General features: G+C 50.6%; 11 protein-coding genes across 11 annotated transcripts; 3 read left to right on the top strand and 8 right to left on the bottom strand.

The window, feature by feature from the left end:
- Nucleotides 1–410: 410 nt before the first annotated feature.
- Nucleotides 411–4,147, bottom strand: NECHADRAFT_34827 (uncharacterized protein; the record flags this gene model as incomplete). The annotated part of the gene is made up of 2 exons (XM_003040306.1): nucleotides 411–473; nucleotides 524–4,147. The coding sequence occupies 2 exons, from the start codon at nucleotides 4,145–4,147 to the stop codon at nucleotides 411–413; spliced, it is 3,687 nt and encodes a 1,228-aa protein (XP_003040352.1).
- A 950-nt stretch (nucleotides 4,148–5,097) lies between these two features.
- NECHADRAFT_34800 (uncharacterized protein) lies at nucleotides 5,098–6,313 on the bottom strand (the record flags this gene model as incomplete). The annotated part of the gene is made up of 2 exons (XM_003040305.1): nucleotides 5,098–5,540; nucleotides 5,596–6,313. The coding sequence occupies 2 exons, from the start codon at nucleotides 6,311–6,313 to the stop codon at nucleotides 5,098–5,100; spliced, it is 1,161 nt and encodes a 386-aa protein (XP_003040351.1).
- Nucleotides 6,314–7,129: 816 nt separating this feature from the next.
- Nucleotides 7,130–8,623, bottom strand: NECHADRAFT_34820 (uncharacterized protein; the record flags this gene model as incomplete). The annotated part of the gene is made up of 1 exon (XM_003040304.1): nucleotides 7,130–8,623. One exon carries the CDS (start codon nucleotides 8,621–8,623, stop codon nucleotides 7,130–7,132), a length of 1,494 nt encoding a protein of 497 aa, XP_003040350.1.
- Nucleotides 8,624–9,444: 821 nt separating this feature from the next.
- Nucleotides 9,445–10,608, bottom strand: NECHADRAFT_34839 (uncharacterized protein; the record flags this gene model as incomplete). Its single annotated transcript, XM_003040303.1, has 1 exon — nucleotides 9,445–10,608. One exon carries the CDS (start codon nucleotides 10,606–10,608, stop codon nucleotides 9,445–9,447), a length of 1,164 nt encoding a protein of 387 aa, XP_003040349.1.
- Nucleotides 10,609–11,017: 409 nt separating this feature from the next.
- NECHADRAFT_34821 (uncharacterized protein) lies at nucleotides 11,018–12,094 on the bottom strand (the record flags this gene model as incomplete). Its single annotated transcript, XM_003040302.1, has 1 exon — nucleotides 11,018–12,094. One exon carries the CDS (start codon nucleotides 12,092–12,094, stop codon nucleotides 11,018–11,020), a length of 1,077 nt encoding a protein of 358 aa, XP_003040348.1.
- An 862-nt stretch (nucleotides 12,095–12,956) lies between these two features.
- NECHADRAFT_15414 (uncharacterized protein) lies at nucleotides 12,957–14,160 on the top strand (the record flags this gene model as incomplete). The annotated part of the gene is made up of 4 exons (XM_003040320.1): nucleotides 12,957–13,307; nucleotides 13,356–13,502; nucleotides 13,549–13,697; nucleotides 13,749–14,160. Coding segments are annotated over 4 exons (1,059 nt in total), but the record flags the coding sequence as incomplete, so codon positions are not given.
- A 361-nt stretch (nucleotides 14,161–14,521) lies between these two features.
- NECHADRAFT_34855 (uncharacterized protein) lies at nucleotides 14,522–15,772 on the bottom strand (the record flags this gene model as incomplete). Its single annotated transcript, XM_003040301.1, has 2 exons — nucleotides 14,522–15,323; nucleotides 15,381–15,772. The coding sequence occupies 2 exons, from the start codon at nucleotides 15,770–15,772 to the stop codon at nucleotides 14,522–14,524; spliced, it is 1,194 nt and encodes a 397-aa protein (XP_003040347.1).
- Nucleotides 15,773–16,556: 784 nt separating this feature from the next.
- NECHADRAFT_34857 (uncharacterized protein) lies at nucleotides 16,557–18,340 on the top strand (the record flags this gene model as incomplete). Its single annotated transcript, XM_003040319.1, has 3 exons — nucleotides 16,557–16,778; nucleotides 16,877–17,670; nucleotides 17,722–18,340. 3 exons carry the CDS (start codon nucleotides 16,557–16,559, stop codon nucleotides 18,338–18,340), a joined length of 1,635 nt encoding a protein of 544 aa, XP_003040365.1.
- Nucleotides 18,341–18,486: 146 nt separating this feature from the next.
- On the bottom strand, nucleotides 18,487–19,615 carry NECHADRAFT_77151 (uncharacterized protein; the record flags this gene model as incomplete). The annotated part of the gene is made up of 3 exons (XM_003040300.1): nucleotides 18,487–18,504; nucleotides 18,592–18,627; nucleotides 18,677–19,615. 3 exons carry the CDS (start codon nucleotides 19,613–19,615, stop codon nucleotides 18,487–18,489), a joined length of 993 nt encoding a protein of 330 aa, XP_003040346.1.
- Nucleotides 19,616–20,846: 1,231 nt separating this feature from the next.
- NECHADRAFT_77150 (uncharacterized protein) lies at nucleotides 20,847–21,558 on the top strand (the record flags this gene model as incomplete). The annotated part of the gene is made up of 2 exons (XM_003040318.1): nucleotides 20,847–20,902; nucleotides 20,952–21,558. 2 exons carry the CDS (start codon nucleotides 20,847–20,849, stop codon nucleotides 21,556–21,558), a joined length of 663 nt encoding a protein of 220 aa, XP_003040364.1.
- Nucleotides 21,559–21,748: 190 nt separating this feature from the next.
- NECHADRAFT_77149 (uncharacterized protein) lies at nucleotides 21,749–23,553 on the bottom strand (the record flags this gene model as incomplete). Its single annotated transcript, XM_003040299.1, has 2 exons — nucleotides 21,749–23,357; nucleotides 23,465–23,553. 2 exons carry the CDS (start codon nucleotides 23,551–23,553, stop codon nucleotides 21,749–21,751), a joined length of 1,698 nt encoding a protein of 565 aa, XP_003040345.1.
- Nucleotides 23,554–23,892: the final 339 nt, after the last annotated feature.

Here is a 23,892-nt window from a genome sequence, read left to right as displayed (position 1 = left end):
GATTAGCTTGCGAGAATGTGCTACAGGGGTAGATTTCCATCAGTGCGACCGTAACCCACGCGACTAACACATGCCAGCTGAACTCTTCGGCATCAAGATAACGATGTATCGAATTTGAACGACATGACATCAGAGACAGGAAACGGCGTCGACCAAGGGCGTATCTGGCGACTCTGAAGGAATTTTGCTAGATGACCGTGGCTTTGGTATTGTAGTGTTTCGAGCAGAACAGACAAGTCAAGCACAGAGCGTTTACAATGCAAGTTGGTCAAAACATTTCAATTAAACGCCGTACGCCAAAAGGTATCGTGTTTGTCATTATCAGCCCGCATTAAGAATCCCAGAGTCATATGTCCTTGCCTGACTAGCTATCCGCCATTCCAATTCCCTGTGTCCTTCCCAAGTCGGCATTACGTTCGTCCCATCAATTCCTTCAGCACAGCGTGAACAAGATCTGCTACAGTAGCAACGAGCTGGATCTCAGTTAGTGACAGTTTCAAAGATATGATGTGGGCGTACTTACCGGTGTTGCATCACCAATGAGCTCCGACACTTGTGACACAAATGTCCGACTCAGGAGGGATTCAGCGTTGCCCAAGAGCCCCAGAATGCCCTTAACACTGGAAGGCGTGATCAACGGCAACACCTGCTCAACAATTCCCTTGATGTCGATCTTCTTGAGAGCGTTGAGAAGAGGCTTCACAGCATCAACGAGCCCCGTCAGGTCAATGCCGTCCAACTCCTTCAGTAGTGGTTCGACTATCTTGAACAGTCCTTCGATGTCGACCTTGTTCAAGACGTTGATCAATGGCACCGCACCTCCTATGAGGGTATGAGTTTGATTGACAAATTTGGCAGTGAGAAGGTCTTCTGCGTTGCCCACAAGACCAAGCAAACCCTTCAGAGTCTTGGGAGTAAGGTAGGGCTTCAAGGCATCGAAAAGGGCCTCGATATCTATCTCTTCCAGTGAATCAAGTATCGGAAGGATCTTCTTCACCAAGCCAGCTAGGTCTATCTTCGAAAGAGCATTGAGCAATGGCTTGACCTTCTCGATGAGATCCTTGAAGTCGATCTCCCCAAGTGCTTGAAGCAAAGGCTGCAGTTGACGGATAAGCTTCTTCAAGTCGATTTCACCCAGCGCCGAGACCAGAGGAACAGCTTCGTCAATAAGAGTATGTGTTTGATTGACAAACTTTTTGGTGAGCAAGTTCTCCGCATTGCCCAGCAGTTCCGTGATGCCCCTCACGCCGTCAGGGGAGAGCAAGGGCGAGATGGCATCGAACAGGCCTTTGATGTCAAGGTCACTGATCTCATCAAGGAGCGGAGATAGCTTCTTGACCAGCTTGACGAGGTCAATCTTGCTGATTTCTGAAAGCAAAGGAGAGATCTGATCGATTAAATCAGGGAGGTCAACTTTGCCGAGTGCAGATATCAGAGGAACAGCACCAGAGATCAATGACTGAGTCTCGTTGACGAATTTCTTCGTCAGTAGATCTTCAGCATTGTCGAGGAGGCGAACGATACCCTTGATGGAATCAGACGTGAGCAAGGGTTGGACGGCAGCCAACAGCTTGTCCAGATCAAGCTTGCTGATCTCCTTCAAGAGTGGTCCCACTTGGTCAAGCAAGCCCTTCAAGTCGGCCTTGTCTAGGCTGTCGAGGAGAGGGGCGGCCTTGGAGATCAGCGATTTCGTTTGGGAGACAAAATTCTTGGTGAGAAGATCTTCGGCATTGTTAAGAAGTCCAACCAGCCCCTTGATGGAATCTTTGGTGAGCAAGGGTGCCAATGCGTCAAGGACCCCCTTCAGATCAATCTTTCCTAGACTGGTGAGAAGGGGAGCCGCGCTCGAAAGAAGTGACTTGATGCTCTTGACAGTATCCTTAGTCAGGAGATCCTCGGCGTTGCCAAGTAAATCAACCAGACCTTTGATAGAACTCTTGGTTAGGAGTGGTTGTAGGGCGTCAAGAACCCCTTTCAGGTCAACCTTGCCAAGACCAGTGATAAGAGGGGCGGCACTTGAAAGAAGTGACTTGATGCTCTTGACGGTGTCCTTGCTTAGGAGATCCTCAGCGTTTCCGAGCAAGTCAACCAAGCCTTTGATGGAATTCTTGGTCAGGAGGGGCTGTAGTGCCTCAAGGACTCCCTCCAAGTCAAGCTTGCCAAGGCCATTAATGAGAGGGCCAGCGCTTGAAAGGAGAGTCTTGATATCCTTGACCGTGGCCTTCGTCAAAAGAGACTCGGCGTTCTCGAGGAGCCCGACGATGCCATTGATAGAGTCTTTGGTAAGCAGCGGCGCGAAAGATTTCAAGACGCCTGCGAGATCAATGTCTGAAAGGGTTTCGATGAGTGGCCCAGCGCTTGACAATAGAGACTTGATGTTCGCGACGGCCTCCTTGGACAATAACGACTCGGCATTTCGTAGCAGGTTCACGATGCCCTGGACCGAGTTCTTGGTCAAGATTGGTGCCAAGGCGTCGAGAACTCCTTTCAGATCAATATCCGAGAGCTTCTTGATCAAAGGCGATGCAGTAGAAAGAAGTGACTTCAGACTTGCGACAGTATCTTTTGTCAACAGCGATTCTGCGTTGCGCAAGAGCTGCACGATTCCCTGGATCGAGTCCTTGGTAAGAACCGGCTTCAAAGCATCCAGAACCCCCTTGATGTCAATATCAGACAATTTATCAATCAGCGGCGATGCGCTACCGATGAGCTCTTGCGTCTGGTCAACAAACTTGGGTGTCAAGAGGTCTCCTCCATTCTTCACGAGGCCCACGATGCTCTTGATAGAGTCTTCCTTGAGAAGCGGCTGCAGCGCTTTCAAGATGTTTTCGAGGTCCAACTTGGTGAGTTCCTTCAGGAACGGAGAAAGGTCCTTGATTACTGGGCCAATCCCGCCGATGAGGTCCTGGGTTTGATCGACGAATTTTGGTGTCAAGAGGCTGCCAGCATTCTTCAACAAACTGACGATGCCTTTGATCGAGTCCTCTGTGAGCAACGGCTTAATTGCTTCCAGGAGGCCTTCGAGATCCAGCTTTGTAAGCTCTTTCAGAAGTGGTGAGATGTCGCCAAGTACGGGGCCGATATCTTCGATGAGGGATTGTGTCTGGTTGACGAAATTTGGCGACAGTAGATTTCCTGCGTTCTTGACCAAAGAAACAACGTCTTCGATCGAATCCTTCTTGAGAAGCGGTTCCAAAGCTTCAAGAATGCCATCAAGGTCCAGATCTGTAAGCTTTTTGAGGAGTGGTGATAAATCACCCAGCAAGGGTGAGACGTCCTTGACGAGGGACTGGATTTGCTTGACGAAAGTAGGCGACAGTAATGTTTGTGCGCTATCAACTAGCTTCACGACATCCTCGATCGATTCCTTCTTGAGAAGAGGTTCCAAAGCTTGGAGGATCCCATCGAGGTCAAGATCCGTCAGCTTCTTGAGTAACGGCGATAGATCACCCAGCAATGGCGAAACATCTTGAATGAGAGATTGGGTGCCGTTGACGAAGCCGGGTGTCAGAAGAGCTGCACCATTTGACAAAAGATTGTCGATGTTGTTGAGATTGTCGGTTGTGAGGAGCTTGAGGACCTTGTTGACAATGCCAGCGATGTCGACATCCTTGATCTCATCGACCAGTCCCTTCAAGTCCAATTCTGATACCACATCTATAAGTGGACCAGCCTTTGTGAGAAGCGCCCTGATGGTGTTGGGAACAGGCGGCTTCAAAGTCGCGGCGAGGTAGACCATGGCATCGTGGAAAGCCTGGAGAAACTCGGGGGTGAGCAAATCACCGAGAGCTTTCAAAAGGCCCTCGAGATTTCCGAGCGCCTTGGTGAGGCCGCCGAGAGACTCCCCTAGGTCACCGAGTCCAGGAATACTGATGCCCCGGCTAGACTCTCCATCATCTGAGCTCGAGCTGGAACCTGAGTCTGTGGAATTTTGGCGTTTGAGCAAGACTGGCGATCGGAGACTGGCGCTGCTCTTGAGTAGCACATTGAGCTCCTTCAGCGCATCTGTCAACTCTGAACGAGGAACAAGCGCGAGGTTGTGCTTTTCCAGGAGCTCTACCAGCTGCAGCTCAGGCGCCGAGACGATCTTGGGGGATGCATGGCTGAGAGGTATCAGAGCTGCGACGAACAGGTTGGAAATCTTCATGACTGCGATAAAACGGCCTGGGAGATGCAAAAGTTGGTCCTGGTCCCGTCTTTGTCGATACAGCAAGGGCGGAGAGAAGATCACACGCCATTGCTGTGTTTATACAAGATAACACTGGCCCGCCCAACCACGAGCTTTTGATTAGCACTGCAATCAAACACCGGCAGGCGAGTCCACTTCCCCACGATTACCCCAGACGATTTCTTGTTTCCTCGGCCGTGAACGCGGGGAACCTGGTTCTGGCCCAGCCGGATCGTTGAGCCGATCTTTTTAGTTCCTGTCCGCACCTCGCAAGCTATCTCATTTCGGGAGCAGCTCACATGAGCCGCCCGCTGTGAGGATCGGCGAGACGGGTTGCAGAGCAATTTCCGTCACAAAAAGTTCCTTGAGGATCTTGAAACACGGATTGCCTAAATGGCGATAGCCAAATTGCCTTGGCAGGGATGTGACAAGGGGGGTTTGTGATAACGAGTGTCACAATCAATAGCGCCGAGTCTATTCCAAATCCTGCAACCGTGCGAGCACAACCACCAACAGACATGAATGATAGGTCATTCTCCAGGCAAAGGCCAGGTTTGAACAACTTGAGAGGCATTTGCAAACTCCCGGTTCGCCTCAAAAGTCCAAATAAACCATCTGGAATGGTGTCCCGAGGAAGATTGTCGGATGGTGAAGTTGTTCTTGTTATTGTGAAGTGTCCTACCTGGCAAAGAAGCTTGTGGTTAATTGCTCACCTGAACCAGATTCTCTGGTTGCCGTGATAAAAGACGCGTGTTGACCAATCGCATGTACTTTTATATTAGTATTGAGTGAGGGTGAAGGGGCAGTCTAGTACAATCATGAACATTATAACAACTACTGTTCGGAGGTAGAATAAGCCAAGTTAACCATGGTTCTTACTTGCAAACTACGGGATTGTAATCATTGCCAAATGCACATACAAGAAACAGCTATCTAGCAGCCTTGAAGTCGACATCTCCCACCCTGTTTACCACCCCAACTCGATGATAGTAAGTTGTCGCCCGGACATATGGATCCAACTTCCAATAATTCAGCTGAAGCACCTTCACCAGCTGATCTCTCTCCTCGTTCTTCTCTTTTCCTAGAACAAACTCTGGTTCAAGAGACGCCCAATCCGCCGTCAATCGATTGAACTGATCAATCAGCTCGTCTCTTTCCTGCAAAACTTTGAGCTTCTTCTCTTCTGATTGCATCCTCTCATTTTCAGTCGGTACTGGGTCGATGTACTTATATTCCCAGGTGTCTTGACCCCCATAAGATGTCTGGAGGTTCTCCTTGGCAATGAACTTTGTCAAGGCTTTTGTGCCGCTGGTGAAGTGAACCTTGGACGAGATGACAGGGTCTAACCAATGTTTGATGACACTCCATATGCCTATCCAATGAGGTTAGAATCTCAACATCGACAAGGTAACGGAGAGGCTACTTACCCCAGAAGACAAACGGAGCGTTGTGGACAAGTACTGAGGCAAGAGTTTCAGGATATCTGGCCTCCAAGATCTCAATGAGGAACTTGACAACATGAAAATCCATGTTTCGCAGGCCGAATCCGCTCAGATCAAAGATCAGACAGACTTTATCATGGGCGTCTCGTGCCATCATTCTGAGGGTCTCGATGTTGTGTAAGACATAAGTCTCCATGGCGCCGGGCGACTGCTTATGTGGATCGTGAAGTCGAACTCTGATGATGTAGATTGGGTGTCCGTCTTTGTCGGTGCCTCTAACGTAGCTCTTTCCAGAGCGGTATTGCATGATGAACGCTTCTTCGTCCACAGATTGCGTCTTCTTCAACCTGACACTCTCACCTCCTCCAACAATGACTTCGTCAACACGCCTTTCGCCTCGCCAGTTGACTGCAGAGACGAGCATGTTGACTGCCTTCAACACATCCCAGTTTCGGGCCCGGAGGAATCGGAGGACAGTGGCATCAGGATGATCGGCGAGTATCATTCCCCAAAGCAGGCGACTGAAACTCTCTGGTGACTTGTCCTTGAGGTGATGCTGGAACTCATGGCTTCTGTGGGGAGCATCGTGGCTAACACAGTAAGGCCCACAGAGTCGCAGCAAGTGCACCCATGCCTCTTGGAGTTTGCGTTCTTCGTCAATGGTCAAATTGCCAAGAGTACCGGGCTCCGACGGAGTTGACATGGTGAGACTTAGAGTGCTAATAGTCGAGGAGGATTGATTGAGGCTACAAGAGAAGAAAACGTTCATAGAATATGCGGAAAAGTAATGCTGTGTGTGACCAGTTGGGGTGTTATGGGTTGAGTGTGATGTCTAAGTATTTGTGCCGCATGTTGAAGGATACGAAATCACAAGCTATCTGATAGGGCATTGAGGATGTTGGCCGAAGCGGATGGTAGCTCCGCAGCTTGTTGTTCCTCGGCTATGATCATAGTCACTATGATAGAACTAAACAAGGTCAAGTCTCGCCTTGGCCAACTCAACGGTGTTGACCTGCTCGGAAGGTGGTCCTGAATCGGGAAAGCCACGAGGAACGTTGGAGTTGGTGTCTCGGAACCAGCATCTTGGGGCTTCGGCAGTACTGGTAGGAGCTAATGTACCCCGCACGTAGCGAAGCCGATCTCTCGGCCGGAGGAGAGACGTCATTGCAGGATATACATGGTCTGTGATAACGGCGCAAAGCGAACCGATCGGGCAACGTCCGCACTCAAGGGCATCAAGACGATCTGGTTAGGCCCTTAAGGAGTTTAGAATGCGATCTCATGGTCCCCTCAAGACTTCATTGCGAATGATTGGACGAGAAAACGATGTGAGGAAAAAACAGGGACTGTGACTCTCAACCATTCAGTCGAGACTCATGAAACAATTTCGACTCGCTGCAGCAACATCGGAGCATGATTCATGTTAAAAAATATAAAACATATTCTCTACATATTCAGATTCATACCAATTGACAACCCTAACAGAACCTTTCACAGGTACCATACTTCTTCCTACAGGCTACGAGAACTCCAAGTCTTTAGTCACATCTCCCCAGCTGGCCCCGGCCATATCGGAAAAGTAATTGGACTTTGGGCTCCATAATCCTGTTCCGCCCTTTGGAAACACTGCCCCAGCATTCTTCAGATAGGTTGAGCTCAAGCTCATCATGGGCTTCACCGGCATGTCCTTGGACGCAGCGTTCCGCGGCACGGCAACACTCGCCTTTCGCTGCTTCATCTTCTGGAGGATGCGCACAAAGAGCCGAGCGCTGACGTCGGCCCCAAGTGTCCACGATGCATTCTCGTAGCCTGTCATGAAGAGAAGATTGGGGACGTCTTGGAGCATGGCCGCCCTCCACGCAAACTTGTCTGCGACATTGAAGGGCTGGTCATCTACCGCGAACTTGATTCCTCCACCAAATCGCAGCTTTAAGCCGGTGGCCGTGACGATGACATCCGGGTGTAAGACTGCGCCTGACTGAAGCACAATGCTCTTCTCAGTGACCGTCTTGATCGTATCAGTGACGACGTCCGCTTTACCTGACCGAATGGCGGCAAAGAAGTCACCATTCATGCAGGCGCAGAATCTTTGTTCCCATGGATTGTATCGAGGCTTAAAGTGAGGGTCCCAGCTGACATCGGGAGGGAGCTGCTTGATAGTGACGTGTTTGATGATTCTCTTGGCCAAACCAGGGCATGACTTGCAAAGAAGTGTTGTCAAATAGCTCCTGAACAGCCACAAAAGCCTGTTGAGAAAGTGGGCGACACTTGCGGGTAGAATGGTGAAAAGGAGAGTTGTGAAGAAACTATTCGATGGCAAGGGAAAGATATATCCCGGGCTTCTTTGTAGCATAGTGATCCGTTCCGCCTTATCGGCCATGGATGGCACAATTGTAACAGCGGTGGCGCCGCTCCCAATGACCACGACGTTTTTGTGTGTGTAGTCGTAGTCCTTGGGCCAGAACTGGGGATGGATGACCTTTCCTTCAAACTTCTCGATCCCTGGGATCGTTGTCTGGAGCGGTGTTTGGTAGTCATAGTAACCGGTGCCGAGGAGCAGGAATCGGGCCTGAAAGAGGGCAGGCTCATCCTCTCCCGGCCGAGTCACTTGAAGCTCCCACGTCTTCTTTCCGGAGTGCCAGTTTGCCGTCAACACAGTGTGGTTGTAGCAGATATGATGATCAATGCCGGCTGATCTAGCGGACTCGATCATGTAGTCTTTGATCTTATCACCAGCAGCCAAAGATTCGTTGTGCTTCCACGGGCTCCACGGAAAGCCAAATGTGAAGATGTCGGAATCCGATCGAATGCCGGGATATTGAAACAAATCCCATGTACCTCCGATGGAGTCGCGGCCTTCGAGGATGGCATATTTGAGATCGGATGGTCCTTCGGTTTGGATGCGGTATGCAGCGTTGATTCCAGAGATGCCTGCTCCGATGATGATGACATCGAAGAACAAACCATCTTGGATGGTGGAATTGGCGACTGGTTCTTCTGCGTGATTGCCCATCGCGTTTAAAGATGATTGATCAAAATGAAGTTCAAAAGATGTTGAGAATAAGCAGGAGGCTTGCAAGTTTCTGCATAAACAAAGAAGTTCTAAATACCTAACTCATGAGCGAAACATAATGCTGTTCAGCGATGACCATATATTGTCTAGACATCAATATCTCCACCATCGTCATTGCCCTTGCATGGGTGGCGCAACGCGTGTTGGAGCCTCGGTTGCCGGCGTCGGTGTCTTTCAATTGCCGTGTCGCGTCAAGTTAACCGCCCAGTTATAGCCTAGTTTCCGAGAGAGCAACTGATAACATGTGAACTCGTTCAAAACCACGCATTTCATGCTAAAGATCGTGTCGGATGATCACATCGGACCTGTATGTGGTCCCTCTTCTCCTTCGGGGCGCGGTGTCCGCGGAACCAGATTCAAGATCGCAAGCTAAACCGCACAAGGGAACCCCATTCGAGGGTCGGCTTCATGATAGACAATGCGGGGAAAGACGTGCTCAACCTCTGCGCCTTGGACGATCCTGTCCCCCTCCGGTTAGGCAGTCCACACAAACCTGTCAGTCGTTAGCGGGAGGTAGGGTTGCTCAGGATGGGGGCATAGCCGAATGCAACTACGCGACTTGGCTGTCAAGACTGCATAACCTTCGGCTGGCAAGGAATTATCAGTTGCTCCGATGCTCCGCTTCACTATCGACATGCACACCAGCCGTTGAGAGTCCCATGATCATGACAGTTGCGCGTCATTACAGAGCGAGTTACCCCGCTGACTCTGAATCGAATGCATGTGAAATTGCGGATCTACCTATGAGAGAAGCTACTACTCTACGACAATGAGTCTCGGCTGTAACTACGTAGATTGATGCCCGCAGCCTCAATAAGGAAATCCTTTGCGTGCTCTGCTGCCTTCTCTGCCTCGGCCCCAAACCCGACCCGAGGTCCCAACAAAAGAATGTCGTGGGGGCAGTGTTCAGAGATGTCCAGGTGAATCATCCAACCATGCTTCTGATAGCGCTCGCAGAAGTCCCGGATATCGTGATAGAGGACTTCGTTGCTTCCCGCATTGACAAACGTCGGGATGCTGACGTCCGGTTTGAAGGGGTGACGTAGTGGTGATAGATATGGGCCCGACGGGTCAAACATGCCAGATTCCGAGATTGTCAAGGCACCCCATCGCCCAAACTCTTTGCTGAGATAGTCGGTCTTGTAGTTGGGCGACTTCGTCATGTCTTGCTCGAGCGCTGCGCTCACATCAACCCAAGGTGACCAAAGAGTGACGGCTCGAGGGAATGGAATATCGTCCTGTTGGCCATACTCGTGGATGTACCTCAACAGTCCAAGTGCAATGTTGGCTCCCGCCGAATCACCGGATAGGATGATTTGGCTGGCCGGGATGCCTTTGGTCTGGATCAGACAGAGATATGCCGTGAGAGCATCTTGTAACGGAGCGGGAAAGCGCCCGCCGTCGCTACTAGATAAGCGATATTGCGGCGTGCATACATGAGTGCAGCCTGTTTGCTCTATCAAATATCGAGCAACGTACCCAGTATCCTCATCACGGCCGTTACCGATAACGAAGGCGCCTCCGTGAAAGTGAAGAGCTACCATCATATTCGATCGTACCAGTTCAGGAGGTGGTGGTCGTGCTGGTATCCAAGTCAAGCCCAGCTGAGCAGGCAGAATGGTAATGTCTGCTAATACTCCTCTGTATAGCTTGGGAGACCTCGCCGCGACGACTTCGAAACGGTTCTTCTCTCGTCCCGGGCGAAGATTGAGTCTATCTCCGGCTTTCGTAAGCGACCAGTACAGTAGCAATAGCCTGACCACGCGCATGCGAGCAGCCTGGTTCAGTGACCACTGCCGGGAAGGCCGTGCCCATGGAAGCAGGCAGAGGGCAACGTCAAGACCAAAGTGAGAGAGTAGCCACGGCGAGTAAAGGAGGACATAAATGTAGGCGAACAAGGCTTTCAAGGGAGAATTGGCAGCCATGGTGAAAGGTTTAAAGTCTTGGGCAGATTGATTGACAAGGTGTTGTTTCTTTGATGGTTGTCGTAGGTTCAAGCAAGGTTGACAGTGTAAAAACGTTTTACGCGGGACGGGAGGGATTGCTCCCCTTACATAGCCCGCCAGCGAGGAAACATACCTCGGCATCTGCTTTAAAGGTTGTGTCGAGATCAGTAGGGATCACTGCAACACCAGTTCTTGTTACTCTCAAATCACGCATCACCCAGTTCTTCTAGCTGGTAGTCAATCGCGTTTCTTATTCACGTGAGCACGGTGAGGAATATGGACAGCTTGCTCGTTACACGTGCTATTTGGCTCCGATAAGACATCTTCCAGTGCATTCAATTCCAGCTTCTACATACACTAAGCTCGGTACATATTCACAGATTCTCATCTACCGCATTGCGCCTTTCCCAATACCATCGCGGAGCAACTCCTGAAGCCAGGTCGGCCACCCTCGAATACCCGAGATGGCCGACGCAGACCGTGGGATAATAAGCTGGCCACCCCTCCTGCTCTTTATCTGCCCAACAACTTCACTAGCAATTTGATCGCTCGTGAGAAACCGAACACCTGAGCTTTGGAGGTGATCTGCAAAATCTTCAACCAAAGGAGTTCTGACAAAGTTGGGGTGAACGACAGTTGTCAAGACATTTGGAGACTTGTAGAAGTGCTTCAACTCGCACGCCAGAGACTCATGAAATGACAATGCCCCAGCTTTTGTGGCCGAGTAGTCTGCGCCAGTAGGAAGTGCCACAAAAGACGCGATGCTTGCAACTGTGACTACGTGACCCTTGTCCAGCTGTATCATGCGGGGAAGAAACTGTTGGGTGGTGAACCACAAAGCCATGACATTGACGCCAAAGATTCTCCGGAGAAAGGACTCGGGCATCTTGAGAATGGGAGTTGGCTTGGTGATGCCGGCGTTGTTGATGAGGATAGATGGATGCCCAAGTTCCCGGCGAAGAGCGTCGGCAGCTTCTGCGACAGACTCGGCAGAAGTAACATCGCAGTGGTAGAAAGAGACACGTGGGTTCTCTTGCAAGTCTTTTGGCAAGTCTTGGACATCCAGGACAGCGACCTGAACACCAAGACTGACAAGCCTTTTGACAATGTCCTTCCCTATTCCGCTCGAACCGCCGGTGACGACGGCGATCTCGTTTGGCCAGTCCCAGCCTTTGCTTGCTCTCAGACGCCAAGAGTTGTGGGCCATGGTGTTGAGGGTCTTGTTGAGGGACCTGATCAAGCCCAGACCCACAAGAACTTGCAAAGCAAGCTTGATAGTTGCAGGCTTCAAAGATGCCGTGACTGAGTCTGGCAGCCTACTGATGACAGAGGCAAGAGCATCGTGGGCAAGATGGGGAGCATGGGTGGCTATGAGAAGCAATGGCCCTGTCAAGAAGGGGGAGAGGATAATTCGACCGAGTTGCGAGATGTACTCGATCGCAGGGGAGTAGAGCAGTGAAGTCATTTTGAGGTTGTATATGGAAGAGACAAAAGGGTAGGACTAGGTATGTTGAAAGCAACTTTGTGGGCACTGGGTACAATCATCTTTGTGCGACTAACAGCAGTTGTATTATATATCACTACTTGATACGTCTCGATGAGCTTGCTCTACTTGCTGCTGTTCTCTCTACTCGAAGGACTCTCGGTAACGGAGTTCACGGTCTCAATTTCAGGCGCTGCCGAGGTCCAAATCCAAACCAAGAGAAGATTCGCAAGCTAAACTGAAATCAGATTGGTTGTATTCTCTGCCTGCGTCATTGGCTCATTGAGGTTCTCGGCATGTCGATCCTGGCCAGGACCCCTGTCGACGCTATTGATCTCCCTTGTCGCGTTTACCGACCGTCTCCTCTTTTCCCCAGATTCAACAATCTCTCCGACTCCGTTCTCCGCAATCTGTATCGTCCGCGGGTCCCAGTACCGACAGTCTTGGGCTCTCCGTCTCCGCATTCTGACATCAGTATCGCCAGTTCGACATGGTCTTCCCAGGCCGCTTCAGCACGGGCTGTCTGCGCTGTCGCCAGCGCAAGGTGAAGGTGAGGAAACTTCTGCCACGCGTAGAACCCGTTGTGCAAAGACTGATAATATCTCTCATCAAGTGCGACGAAGCCAAACCCACGTGTCGGAGATGCTACAACTACGGCAAGCCCTGCCTCGGATACACTGACCAGTTTCATTTTCGACATTCCTCTGTACAGAAGCCCGGGCTCGAGAAAGCTTCACCGACCGCGTCGAGCCCTCAGGCTTCTGAGACGACTGGGGGGAGCGTCTCGCCCAAGTCTCGCAGGCGAGTCAAGGATGGCGCTGCAGGAACTGAAGATCACGACCAACTCCCCCGAACCATCATTCGACAACCGACGCAATCCCACGATAACGTATCTCTCTCTTACTTCGTCCGTCGATTTGTATCACCCGATGAAGGCGATGGGTTCCCCGGCCATTTTACCTTTCTCCCCGACCTCTACGATCACTACAAGCATGGCCTGCTCGAAACAGCCACCCTCAGCGTCGCTCAAATGGCGGCATATAACCAGTTTGGGGGCGAGGAACTTCGGACGCACTCGTTTAGGAATTATGGCCGAGCCATTAGAAGCTTGCAAGAGAGCATCCAGACTGATAGTCAAGCCATTGACGACAAAGTGATTGCTACTATTCTGTTGCTATGCACCTTCAAGGCACGTGTTATTCCTATCCGCCCACTGGTTGGACTTGTCGCTGACTGGAAATAGGACATCAGTGGAGAGGGCTTGGGTGATCCAAAGGAACATGCCCCAGGGCTTTTTTATCTACTAGAGAAGCGAGGGCCATGCCAGATTGGCACCAGGAGGGGAGCTGAGCTTTTTCTTCTGGCTCATCTACGGCTGGTAAGTAGACGCGTCATCTTGATCAACCGACTCTTTGCTAAACGGGACACGACGACAGCAAATCTACTCCTTTCTACACGAAGACGATACGTACACCGACCCCGGTGCCATAGCTACAGTCATGGGGCTCTTTGATCCTCTTCTCCGGGCATTATCCATGATGTCAAGAACCCTGTCACTCCGGCATCGCCTCTCAAAACACATGGAGTATGCTGTACAGAAGAAGGAGGGGAATGATCCTTGGCCACGCACCGAAAGCAGGGCTGAACCCGAAGACGAGCAACTCTTATTGCAAGAGTGTTTTGACATGCTCGACCAGTTTCACGTCTGGGATCAGGAGGCTCCGTCGTACTGGCACAGCACCTTTGAAGGCCGAGCCGCGCCAACCGTGCTCGGAGAAATGAGTTCAAGGATGACGTACTGCGACTCTGAGACAGCTTGTATCATCATCCTGATTCGCTCTGCACTCCTCATATTACTATTGACAATGTTGGCATATCACAGTCAACTGCAGCTGGTCCAGGAGACAGAGGATAACTCTCACCATGACTTCTGGGCCGAATGTATCCCAATCCTAGAATCAGACGTGAGGAAAGCTATTGATGACATGTTAACGAGTGTTCCGTTTGCATTAGGCGACGTCGACTCAACTGGACGGCCTACCACCATGCTTTATGATGGAGCAGCGGCAATCGTCATCGTCCACTCCATCAGACTAGTGTCGCATTGCGCTTATGCAACAACAGACCAGCTCCAGAAGGCGAGCGAGATTCTGACGAGAATGAACTCGACGATAGGGATTAGGTCTGCAGTCGGATTTGGTGAGGGGAGTTATAGTGACTCCAGATGGGCCCACGAGCAAGAAATCCTTCGCCCGCTGGCGTCTTCATTGATGTTGCAATGTCAGGCACTGGATCAGGCTAAGACTGGTCTTGTGCATCTGGATTGATTTGGCTATTTCTTTTTATCTTTGGCACAGATTCCATGAATTGAAAGATACCAATTCTGTCTTTGCCCGAATCAAGGGGATCTCACTCCTCCTTCTGATACCAACTACTCTCCTCCAGCCTACCCAGGATAATATCATCTCTCTCCCAAAGAATCATCAGAGCTGGAAAGATCGGGCCACCGACCAACCCCCAAAGCACTGTCTTAAGGCCTCGAGCCATAATACTTGAAGATTCACGCACAAGGCTTAGCTGGTAGCTGGCCCAGATAACCATTGAAGCGCAGGTGCAGTAGACGTCCCACCTCAAAAACGACACGACAATCTCCCTTGAACTTGTCACTGACAAAGGCGGGTCTAGAAGCGCTAGAATTGGGGGATCTGTGAGTGAGGTGAGGGCCAAGATGTGATACCCTGACACTTCTGGGATCAGATCTGAAGTGTGTGACGTGAAGATAATTCCCACCACCATCAGATGTACGCCCATGGTAAGGGAGGCAATAAAGGTGTATGCTTGGCCCAGTGCCTTCCTGCACTCTTTGACGTTGATTTGGGCAATTTTATTGGACCTCCCGCGTGTCCTTCTGAAAAAGAGGCGTGAAACAGTTTGGATTGCGGTTTGATATAAGGGAAAGGGTTGCCAAATAGCCACGGCAATGAGCTTTGATTTCTGAGAGAGGGGCTTAAGTAGCGGTAGACAGAGCCCGATCGTTGGCAAGACGTAGGATATGACCGTCGATATGGGTAGAAGAGCCAGATCAAATGGGTCCGCAAGGATCGAAGTTGGCTCTAACGTTGGAGACGAGAGCAGCAGTTGAAGCATCAGGTAGATTGGGGCGATGATGGTGATAGTGACACCTTGGAAAATGACGCCAAAGGTTCCAGTCCTGCATGACAGTCAGAACTCATCCGGTATGTTTCACAAATCCATTTTCAATACATACCAACTCAATATAGTGCCTCGGTTCCCGACCCTCAAACCTTCAAGCGCCATAAGGTACCACGCAGCGCCAAACTGTGCCGCCAGATACCCAAAAGCAAGCAAGGCTTCCATGTCGATTCCGTCCAGGTTTGGATCCTTCCTCAACCCTTGAGAGAAGAACTCGAGGAGGACTTGAATCAAAGAATCGATATGGATGATTCCAGTGTAGCGGTTTGAAAGTGACCCGACAGAGTCGGACATGTCTAGAACACACTGCTGTGAAGGGGAAGCAGGTTCGGCGATGCAAACGCTCAGGGCATCGAAAAAGCCATGATGGTATGACGTAAACATGCTACCGTAGCCCCCAAGAAGAGCGCAGCCCAAGAGAAGGCAAAGTGTGATCTTGGAGGCCATGTCAAGAAATTGGGCTTAGAGTGTTGTGTGAGATGGGTACTGGCAAAGTCCTGTGAAAGAGGAAGAGAATCGATTCTGCCAAAGACAATTTTTGAGGCTTTCTATCTCATGTCATTCCTGACTTACAGACTGCTTCCCGCATTCTTTCCCGTCGTTCTGTAAATACCGATGTGCATTCGGCCCTGTCAAGACCCCGAAGCCGTCGGGGTAGAGTCGACACCAGCCATTTTCGGCCTAGATTGCGAAATTTTCCGTCTCCAAGTTGAAGGGAAACCATTCCGCAACGAAAACTATGTTGAGAACATGTGAATTCATAGGGCACGTGAAAGAATGAATTGCTTGCTTAAACTAGACATGTCCGGCGTCAACAGAACTATCTCTTCAAGGCCTCCCCTCTCCATGACGTTGTCGTGAACTATTCGCATTCTAAACCCGATTTGGATCCCTCTTGCGACCTGCATTAGCTCCGGCCTTGGAGCTTGGAGTGGTCGGTCGCGTGCCATGACTGCCGATCACTGTCAAGACTGGGTGTCATACAGCGGTACCTGTCAACTCCGAAGGCTGCCTTGGCTATCCCTGCACCTGCTGCAAAAGCTTACGACGTATTCACATGGAAATCAGATACAACTTTTACTTACACAATTCGTTGAGCTCTCAACCTTGTATTCGTTATATATCTTGTCTTCATTATTGAGGTTGGTCGACACTCTTTCAACTGAGGCTATTTTGTCCTATTCATCACCTATCAAGCTCGTTATACAACTATTACCACATCTTCTTCAACATGACTGTTGTATCTAAGCTCTTGACTTTTCCAAACCTCACATTGGCTGCGATAGTCGAGTCCTTGCTTGTCATCAAGTTATTCCCAAGCTACTATAGCTCTCAAAGCCATGTAGCCGCTGTCGCGACCATTCTGGGCGTCAACTATGCCTTCGGAATCCTCTTCTGGGCGCTGTTGTATCCGGTTCTGTTCAGTCCTCTCCGCCGCATCCCTGGCCCAAGAGTAAGTAACTCAATCCTTCTATCCCAGGTGTTGCAGTTTGACCCACGTGCCTGTTCTCTATGTAAAGCAACATTTCATTCTGACTTTTGTATCTATAGGCGTACCTGAGTGCAGCTCATAGAGCCCTCGTTGTCAAAGGCAGGCCCTCGGGTGACCTCTTCCTGGATATCGTGGAACAGTATCCTGGTCAAGACCTCATTTCGCTCAACGCACTCCGAAACCAGATCTTCGTCACCAATCCTCGTCTGCTAGCCGATGTCCTCGTTCATCGATGTTATGACTTTGCCAAACCGACAAGAATCAGCTCCTTTTTGCGACACATCCTCGGTGATGGCCTCATCATTGTTGAAGGCGACCAGCACAAGTTCCTCCGCAAGAACACCACGCCCGCATTCCACTTTCGACATATCAAGAACCTATACCCGATGATGTGGAACAAGGCGGAAATCCTGACAAGAACACTAAATCAGGAAATTTCCACGACTCGATCACCTGTTATCGAGCTGAGCCCTTGGGCAAGCAAAGTCACGCTTGACATCATCGGAATCGCTGGCCTGGGTCGAAAGTTTGACGCCGTCGAGAAGAAGCAGGATCCTCTTGCCGGTATATACGAAGAGCTTCTGGAGCCCGACCGTGAAAAGCTCATCTTCGCCATGATGGCTTTGGCCCTTGGCCTCCCCTTCGTCCGTCTCATTCCATGGAAGATGAATGATCTGTTCAATCACTTGACTGGTTCTTTGAACAACATCTGCCGACCAATGATTCAAGAGAAGAGGGTCGCCATCACCGAAAAAGAGGATGACCACTTTGATGTTCTGTCGCTTCTCATAAAAACCAACAACTTTTCTGATGAGGCTTTGAAAGATCAGCTCTTGACTGTCCTAGCTGCTGGGTAAGTAACTGTCCCCCTTCTTTTCCTGTGCTTGCTCTTACATCCTCCCAGACACGAGACAACAGCATCCGCGCTTACGTGGGCATGTTACCTACTGACCAAGCACCCGGAAATCCAGCAAAAGCTGAGAGACGAAATCAACGAGGCCCTGCCTCAGGATGTTGAAAGTGATTCGACGATTGACCTTGCTGGCATTCTAGAGCCGCTTCCTTATCTGAATGGCATCATGCACGAGACGTTGCGCCTTTACCCAACAGTACCTCTTACCATGAGACAAGCTCTCTGCGACACGCGAATCGGTGATCAGTTCATCCCCGAAGGAACCGATATCATCATTTCGATCTGGTACATCAATCGTTCACCTGAGATCTGGGGTCCAGATGCAGGACAATTCCGCCCGGAACGTTGGATCACTGAGGAGGGGAAGCCGAATCAGAATGGAGGCTCTAGCAGCAACTACGACTTCGAGACCTTTTTGCATGGGCCACGAAGCTGTATTGGACAGGGATTCGCAAAGGCCGAGATGCGTTGCCTTCTGGCTGCTATGGTGCGGGCCTTCTCGTGGACTCTGGCGATGGACGACAGGCTGGTGTTGCCCAGGGGGGTCATCACTATCAAGCCCGAGAGCGGCATGTATCTGAAACTGACACCGTTGGCACCATCCATTTGATGGAGTTTTGAAGATAGAACTATGTACATGTTTGAATGAAGTCATATTCGGATCGATCCAAGATCTCCGGTGTTTCTAGCCTCGCCCGGCATCCTGGGTACTCGATGGTTTCCTCCGTCCGCCTGATGAATAATCGAGACAAGAATTCAAGGCTTGTGGTCGAACTAGTGGCAGTAAATGTAAAGGAAAATGCTTAAAGCTACCATCGCAATTGCGCCAGTGCCGATGGTTTTATTAAACCCCCTCCTTACTCCCACCATCTCGCTTTCAGAATATTGGTCTTCTCCCTGCTTGGCGTTGTTAAGCAAAGAATCATCACATCCATAGGTGACTTACCAATCGAGGAAATGGCGTGAATGTGTAATGCTCTTCGTTGATGATCAATTCGCCTTCAAATCGATCAAGTCGAATAAGTCCACTCATACTATTCGTCCATATGGCTGCTGTCTTGCTATGCCACGTGATGTGAGACATTAATCTTCTTACGTCGTCAATGTCGACGTGCAGATTTGTCAGAAGCACAAGAAGTTCCAACCACGGAGTAAGAAACTCCATGTCACCGTCGTACGTGGACCGGTAGCCGTGTTTTTGAATTGTTGGGCGGACACCAACCTGGAGCATTTCGTGGACGTGGCTCACGAACTTCTCATTGTCTGGAGTCCTTAGCATCTCCCCCGAGCATGTAAGCATGTATTCAGCAACCTCATAGAGGATCCATAACCGTGCTTCAAACGGAGGGTAGTACCACACAAACCCGGCGTTTCGAATGATCCCAGACATGGTTTGTAGTGTCTGTCGGAAGTAAAGCTCTTCTATATGGCGACGAGGATGCTGCGGAAGGCATGTCCAGTCGGTCCAGATATATGACCAGGTTTGCAGCCTCAGATCTTGTTGGAGCGGTTTCAGATAATCGCCTGAGGGGTCAGGGTGTTCTTTTGTCTGCCAGAAATGACTGACAAAAAAACATTCGCTCCTCGTGACAAAGCCGTCCAAAGCAGGCAAGAGAATGTAATCATCTAGGCAATCGCAACTCCATTTTCGGATCGTCTTTTGCGACAGAAATACTTCTCTTCGCTGAAAAAACCAAAACACCACAGGCTTTGATCCTTCCGCTAGAAACTCGTCCAGGCTGGTCGATGTTTGAAGACAGTCTCTAGCCCAGGTGATAAGTTCTTGGTCGGGATGATGCCAAGCCTTCACGCTGCGATGGACCAGTGACTTCCAGGCAACAGAAGATTCACCGCTTCTAGGAGGTGTCTTATCAAGAGGCGGCATTATATTGGCGAGATATGTTCATCAGTTCTATAATCCAAAATGAAGAGCTCGAGGTATTGAAGAATAAGCGGAGAACCTAAGCCCTCGCGGCCCAATTTAGTGCCCAACCTGGCATACCCAATCAATGAATGCACCGTTAGCAGGGAGAGCGCCTCGACGCCTAATACCAGTCTAGGCGGACAGCGCTGCGCATCTCTGCAGTCCAAGGGTACTGCTAGTATCTTATTTGCATATTTATTGTGTTCTTCGATATAGTTGAAGCCCGGCCCTTGATGGGATAACTAAGTCGCAAATAGATCGCATATACTCATATCGCTCACAGCAGGGACATATCCGCCGTGGGCAAGTTTACGGAAATACATTGATTAATTAAGTGTCTTCTAGCTTACCTATCTCATGAAGGCTCGGACTTCAGTCATCTAAAAAGACACAATTCTAATTTGTTCAAGGTATGTAGTTTCTGGAAGCGTAGCTTCGGTCAAGCTACTTCTATAAATAAGCTCTGATCCTCGGTCACTAGATGAGGGCATTCTCGCGAAGTACCTATGCTTGGAAGAAGCCCAATATGTTACTGTGTACCCAAAGCAGCTAAATATGGCCGTGGTGGGAATTTTATACGTGATACAGACATCTACCAGCATTGGTTTTGCCTCCTCTTTCTCCAAAAAAAAAAATCATCCTAATCTTATTCGCCAGCCAAGTTTAGACCTCAAACAGCTAATGCATCCCGTCAATGGCATAGTTCCATCGAAGCAACTGCCGTCCGGGTCGTCGCCTCTTCAAGGGGTTGTCCGACGTTCCTGAAATGCTTGGCTGGGGGCAGGCTAGATCCCCCCGATGATACGCGCCGTCTGGGGAAGCTGTGAAACAGGATGTGACAATCGTGAGAAAGCCTGTAACGGACGCCCAATAGAAATGGAGTCAAAGAACCTTTTTTGTTGTCTCCGCTCTAACACAGGCGACGTGACATCGCGTGTGGCCAAGATGCGCAGAAACTTGCCTGAAACGGAAGCGTCTAAGCTGGCAACCCAGGGGTATGAACGATGGCTATAATGCAGTTTTAAGGGTCTCGACAGCCAGAGCATATAAGGGCTCGCTGCCGTCGCGATTGAACCGATTCGGAGTTCTAACCATCAGTCACTGTGTGCTTGAGCTTGTTCATTTCTTCGATACCTACTTTATTTATATCTGCTGGCAGATTTCTTCTTTTTTCCTCCTCTTGATGCTCAAAATGAAGGTCCTCATTCCCCTGTCTTTCCTTATTGCAGGCGCCTTTGCGCAGGATGGGTAGGAATTGTGAACCCTCTCAAGATGACACATACTAACAGGCACTCAGTTGCGGCTTTCCCGATGGACCCGACTGTGTATCCCTGGGCGAGGGTGCGAATGGACTAGAGCAGTTTGCTGATGACGGCTGTTGTCTACTCCCCTTCCGATGCGGCAATGGCGATGGCGGTGAGAGGTGTGAGAGGGTTGCTGTTGCTGGGAACAACAACAATAACAACGCTGGCAATAACGACAATAACGCTGGTAACGGTAACAACAACAACAACAATGCTGGCAGCAACAATGCGGGCAACAACAACGCCGGGAACAACAATAACGCCGGCAACGGTAATGCTGGCAATGGAGACAATGCTGGTAATGCTGCTGACGACGAAAACTGTGGCTTCCCCAACGGCCCCGACTGCGAATCCCTCGGCGAAGGCGCCAACGGCCTGGAACAGTTCGCCGACGACGGCTGCTGTCTTCTCCCCTTCCGGTGTGGAAACGGTGACGGCGGCGAGCGATGCGAACGTGTGGCCGTGGCTTCCAACAACAAGGTCCGCTCCCTTCGTGTTCTTCGTACTCGCAGCCGCGGATCTAAGAAGCCCCTTCTTGCACGAGATGGCAAACGGAGGATGCATCTCCGTCCTCGCTTCCACGGACCCAGGGACTCTTAAGTGAAGGACAGCGATTGCATGTCCGGCTCTTAAATAAGCGTCACCTTCTCAACAGATGGGATCATGTCACATTATCAACACAACCATGATCAAATTTGACCATCGGGCAGCAAATCCAATGACTAGCTAGACCAATCAAACCTTCATTACATCAAGTGCTCATTTAAGCGCCCCAATGAGACTTTCAGTCTCAAGCTGGGAGTTCGACCCTCGCCGTTCTAGCGGGCAATTCGACCTTCCCTGAATCAGGCAGCTCCCCAACCTGTACCGTTTCTGTGACGCCCATTTTGCTCTCATCTTTCTCCATACCCACAGGAGTTGGGTTGGCATTTCCATCAAGTTCAGCCTTTTGGAACCCCGGGTCAACGGTTGGCGCAGCTTCGGGTGCTCTCTGTGCTTTCTTCTTGCGATAGAGTAACCAAGCGCCAAGTATCAAGGCCAAGGCCACGACGGAAACACCAACTCCAATGCCCGCCTTCGCTCCAGTTGAGAGACCTCCTCCACTTCCTCCATTGGAACTGTCTCCGGAGCTCGAGCCCTCTTGGTCTCCGGTGTCGTCGCCACTGTCGCTACCACCATCTTTACCCGACCCCCAAGCTTCCAGCTGAGCTTCATCCGTCGGCGTGCTGGGCTTCCGCTCCGTCTCAGGCTTGGTATGGTTGCCAACGCACTTGTATGAGCCCTGGACAATATTGTTCAGAAAGTGTTCGTCAAACCATGAACAGTCCATCGTGTCATCCCCGACGAGGTAGAAATCTCCCGTCACCGTCTCCACGCTGAAGAACTCGACGTTGGTAAAGGGGCCCGTCATGTTAATCTTGTCCGCCGTCTTGAGGAGGTTCGCTGTCACATTGCGTAGGCGTGGGTTCGCGTGGATCTCGAGGTCTTTGACATAGTCGAGACGGGGCAGCCAGAGGTCATTCAGTGCAACATTGTCGTCGATGCCGAAGGTACAGTTCGCTGTCTCGAGGCGCGGGAGGTAGAGTTCTGAGAATAGATTTGATGTGAAGTTCAGCTTCCCGAAGAACCTCCAGTCGCCGTGGACTTGCTTCAGCTTGGGAAGGCTGATGTCGATCAAGTCCTGGAAGACGGCGCCTGCGCCCATAGCAGAAATCATGGAGGATTCGTGGCTGCGATTTCCGAGAAACTCCAGCTCCGGAAGGGAGGCCACTGCATCGCGGCCATTGTTTTGGATTTGCACAAAGCTCGCATTGGTGAGTGGCATTGAAATGTTGTCGAGATCTGGATTGGAAAAGATTTTGATGGCATATCTGGCATACTCAAGGCTCTCGAGCTGTACCTGCTTCAGTCCTTTGTTGCCCTTCACGACCACATACCCGACCCGATCAGTTGAGGACGTCAGAACGCTGTCCGACAAGAAGTCAATGTCGGTCACTTGGAGAAACCACACGTAAGTGGCGTTCACGTAGAGATCAGAAGCTTGCATCATGTCAGCTCCATGGACAATAAAGGCGTCCGTAACATTCAGCTCCGGAGCCGTGTCCAGCAGCACTCGGGCCCATGGTCCGTAGACACCGATGGAGTAGGCCTCCTGCAGGGCCTGCAGCGACACGTTCAGCCACCCGTAAGGCCGATCGGCTTCTGAAGGGCCATAGACCAGGAACCCTCCAGTGATGTTATTGAGGGTCGAGCTGTAGATGGTGGCACCGTCTTGAACGGCAAGGGAGTTGTCGAATTTCAGTTCGCCATCAATTCTCTCGATGCCCGTCAGGTTAACAAAATCCGTGAGGTTGGCGATTTCCAGGTCACCGGTATACGTTGCGCAAGCCTCTGCTATGCTGGATACCTGGGTCGTTTCCGTGAGCGTCAGGGGATCCTCGGCGGAGCAGGCTGCAACGAGTGTTAGCGATAGAAGGCAAACGGTGCCTCAGTTCAGGCAGGGTACTTGCCTGCCCTGGCAGATGTAGTGAGCCCGGAAAACAGCAGAGCAAGCCCCAGCCAGACCGTAGTCCGCGTCGGGTTGCTTGCAGTCATTGTCGTCAAAGTCCGTCTGCTTGAGCAGCTGAGCAAGATGCGGAAGAATGAAGACGTGCCGCAACAGCCGAGGAGCTGAAGGGGGGGCCTCTACTCTGTGTCCCAGGGATGGGGCCTTACATGCTTGAGTCTGCCTTCTCGATATTATTTATGCTTATTTCAGAATGTGGCGTTCGCGGCTGAAGCGGCAGGGACCTATGCAGATAATACCCATTCTTCGGTCTGTCAGCGATTGCTCTATGCTGACATGGAATGAACATGCGAAAGAAAAGCGGCATAGATTACAGGATATCGAAACTATTATTCTCAGTGGTTTTGTTACTGAAAATACGCTGGAAA

This window comes from Fusarium vanettenii, assembly GCF_000151355.1.
Source record: "Fusarium vanettenii 77-13-4 chromosome 3 genomic scaffold NECHAsca_71_chr3_1_0, whole genome shotgun sequence".
In the NCBI taxonomy this organism is placed as follows: Eukaryota; Fungi; Ascomycota; class Sordariomycetes; order Hypocreales; family Nectriaceae; genus Fusarium; species Fusarium vanettenii.
Note: the sequence above shows the minus strand (reverse complement) of the source record. Positions and strands in the feature narration are given on the sequence as shown.